Source organism: Myotis lucifugus, unplaced genomic scaffold (assembly GCF_000147115.1).
Source record: "Myotis lucifugus unplaced genomic scaffold, Myoluc2.0 scaffold_37, whole genome shotgun sequence".
In the NCBI taxonomy this organism is placed as follows: Eukaryota; Metazoa; Chordata; class Mammalia; order Chiroptera; family Vespertilionidae; genus Myotis; species Myotis lucifugus.
In genome coordinates, this window is record NW_005871085.1 from 7,316,914 (window position 1) to 7,318,389 (window position 1,476).

At 39.4% G+C, this 1,476-nt stretch overlaps 1 protein-coding gene across 1 annotated transcript in view; it reads left to right on the forward strand.

Moving 5' to 3' along the window:
- Positions 1-1,476, forward strand: part of ZYG11A (zyg-11 family member A, cell cycle regulator) — a 52,291-nt gene that overhangs the window by 15,246 nt on the left and 35,569 nt on the right. The window contains exon 4 of the mRNA XM_023752676.1: positions 771-911. Coding sequence (XP_023608444.1) covers positions 771-911 — 141 coding nt within the window. The remainder of the gene's footprint in view (positions 1-770; positions 912-1,476) is intronic.

Below are 1,476 nucleotides of genomic sequence, written 5' to 3' on the forward strand. Positions count from 1 at the left end.
TGTGGGGAGTAGGTCTAAACCAGGGGTGGGCAAACTTTTTGACCCGAGGGCCACAATGGGTTCTTAAACTGGACCGGAGGGCCGGAACAAAAGCATGGATGGAGTGTTTGTGTGAACTAATATAAATTCAAAGTAAACATCATACATAAAAGGGTACGGTCTTTTTTTTTTTTTTTTTAGTTTTATTCATTTCACACGGGCCGGGATCCAGCCTTCGGCCCGTAGTTTGCCCACGGCTGGTTTAAACTGTCAGTCGGACATCTCCCCAGGGCTCCTGGATTGCAAGTGGGTGCAGGCTGGGCTGAGAGACTGACCATCCCCCCCACCCCAACCCATCCCTGTCCAGTGCACTAATTTCATGCATCGGGCCTCTAGTATCTCTGTAATTTAATCTGGAAGAGTTTCTTAGTCCTTACTGTCCTTTGTGACATTGATGTTTTTGAAGAATACAGACAAGCTTTGTTTTTTTTTAATTTTAGATATATATTTTTATTGATTGGTTAAGTTTAGAAAGAGTGAAACATTGATTTGTTCCATTTTTGTATGCATTCACTGGCTATTTCTTTTATATGTCCTGACTGGGGATCGAACCCACCACCGTGGCATATCAGGATGACACTAACCAACTGAGCTACCTGGCTGGGCCAATTGTTGGCATTGTTGAAGAATGTTCCTCATTTTGGCTTTAATGTTTCAAACACTTGAGGCCCCTAAAAGCCTATACTTGAAGATGAACAGTGAAACCTATTGGTAACATCTTTGTTTTTTAGGTTGCTGGAGGAGCCAATGTGATTCAGATTTCAGAAGCATTGAGCCAGTACAGGGATAGGTCATGTTTTATGAAGGAAGCCCTCTACAGGCTTTTTGCAGAGACGTTTTCAATGCAGGCAGCCATGCCCGCTATTTTAAAAGTAAGTACATCCCAGAAAGGTAGTTTTTGTTTGTTTGTTTGAAAAATAGAGCCATTATTTGTCTGTCTGTGTATCTATCTATCTATCTATCATCTATCTATGTATCTACTGACTTTTTTAGAGAGGAAGGGAGAGAGAGAAACATCAATCTGTTGCCTCGTGTACATGCCTCGATGAGGATCGAATTCCACCACCTTTTGGTATACGGATGACACTCTAACCAACTGAACCACACATGTAGTTTTTATTATTACTACTTACTCGATTCTTACTTGATTCAATTAAAGTTGTTCACTACACACATTGAATACAGTAACTTACATGCCTCATTCTATAGTGAATCAAAATGCCCTTATAGAGAGAGGAAAATAGGTTTAACTGCCAGAATTGGCTCTCATTTTGAGTATCGGAATCAATTTGAATTATTCAGTTTTTTGAACTTAGTCTGAGAAAGGCATATAGGACTATTGCACTATTTTGCCTAAAACAGGACTCATTTATCTAGAAACATGAATTCACTTTTCCCTAAATGTTGTGTTTTATTTTTCATTCATTTACTCTTTAA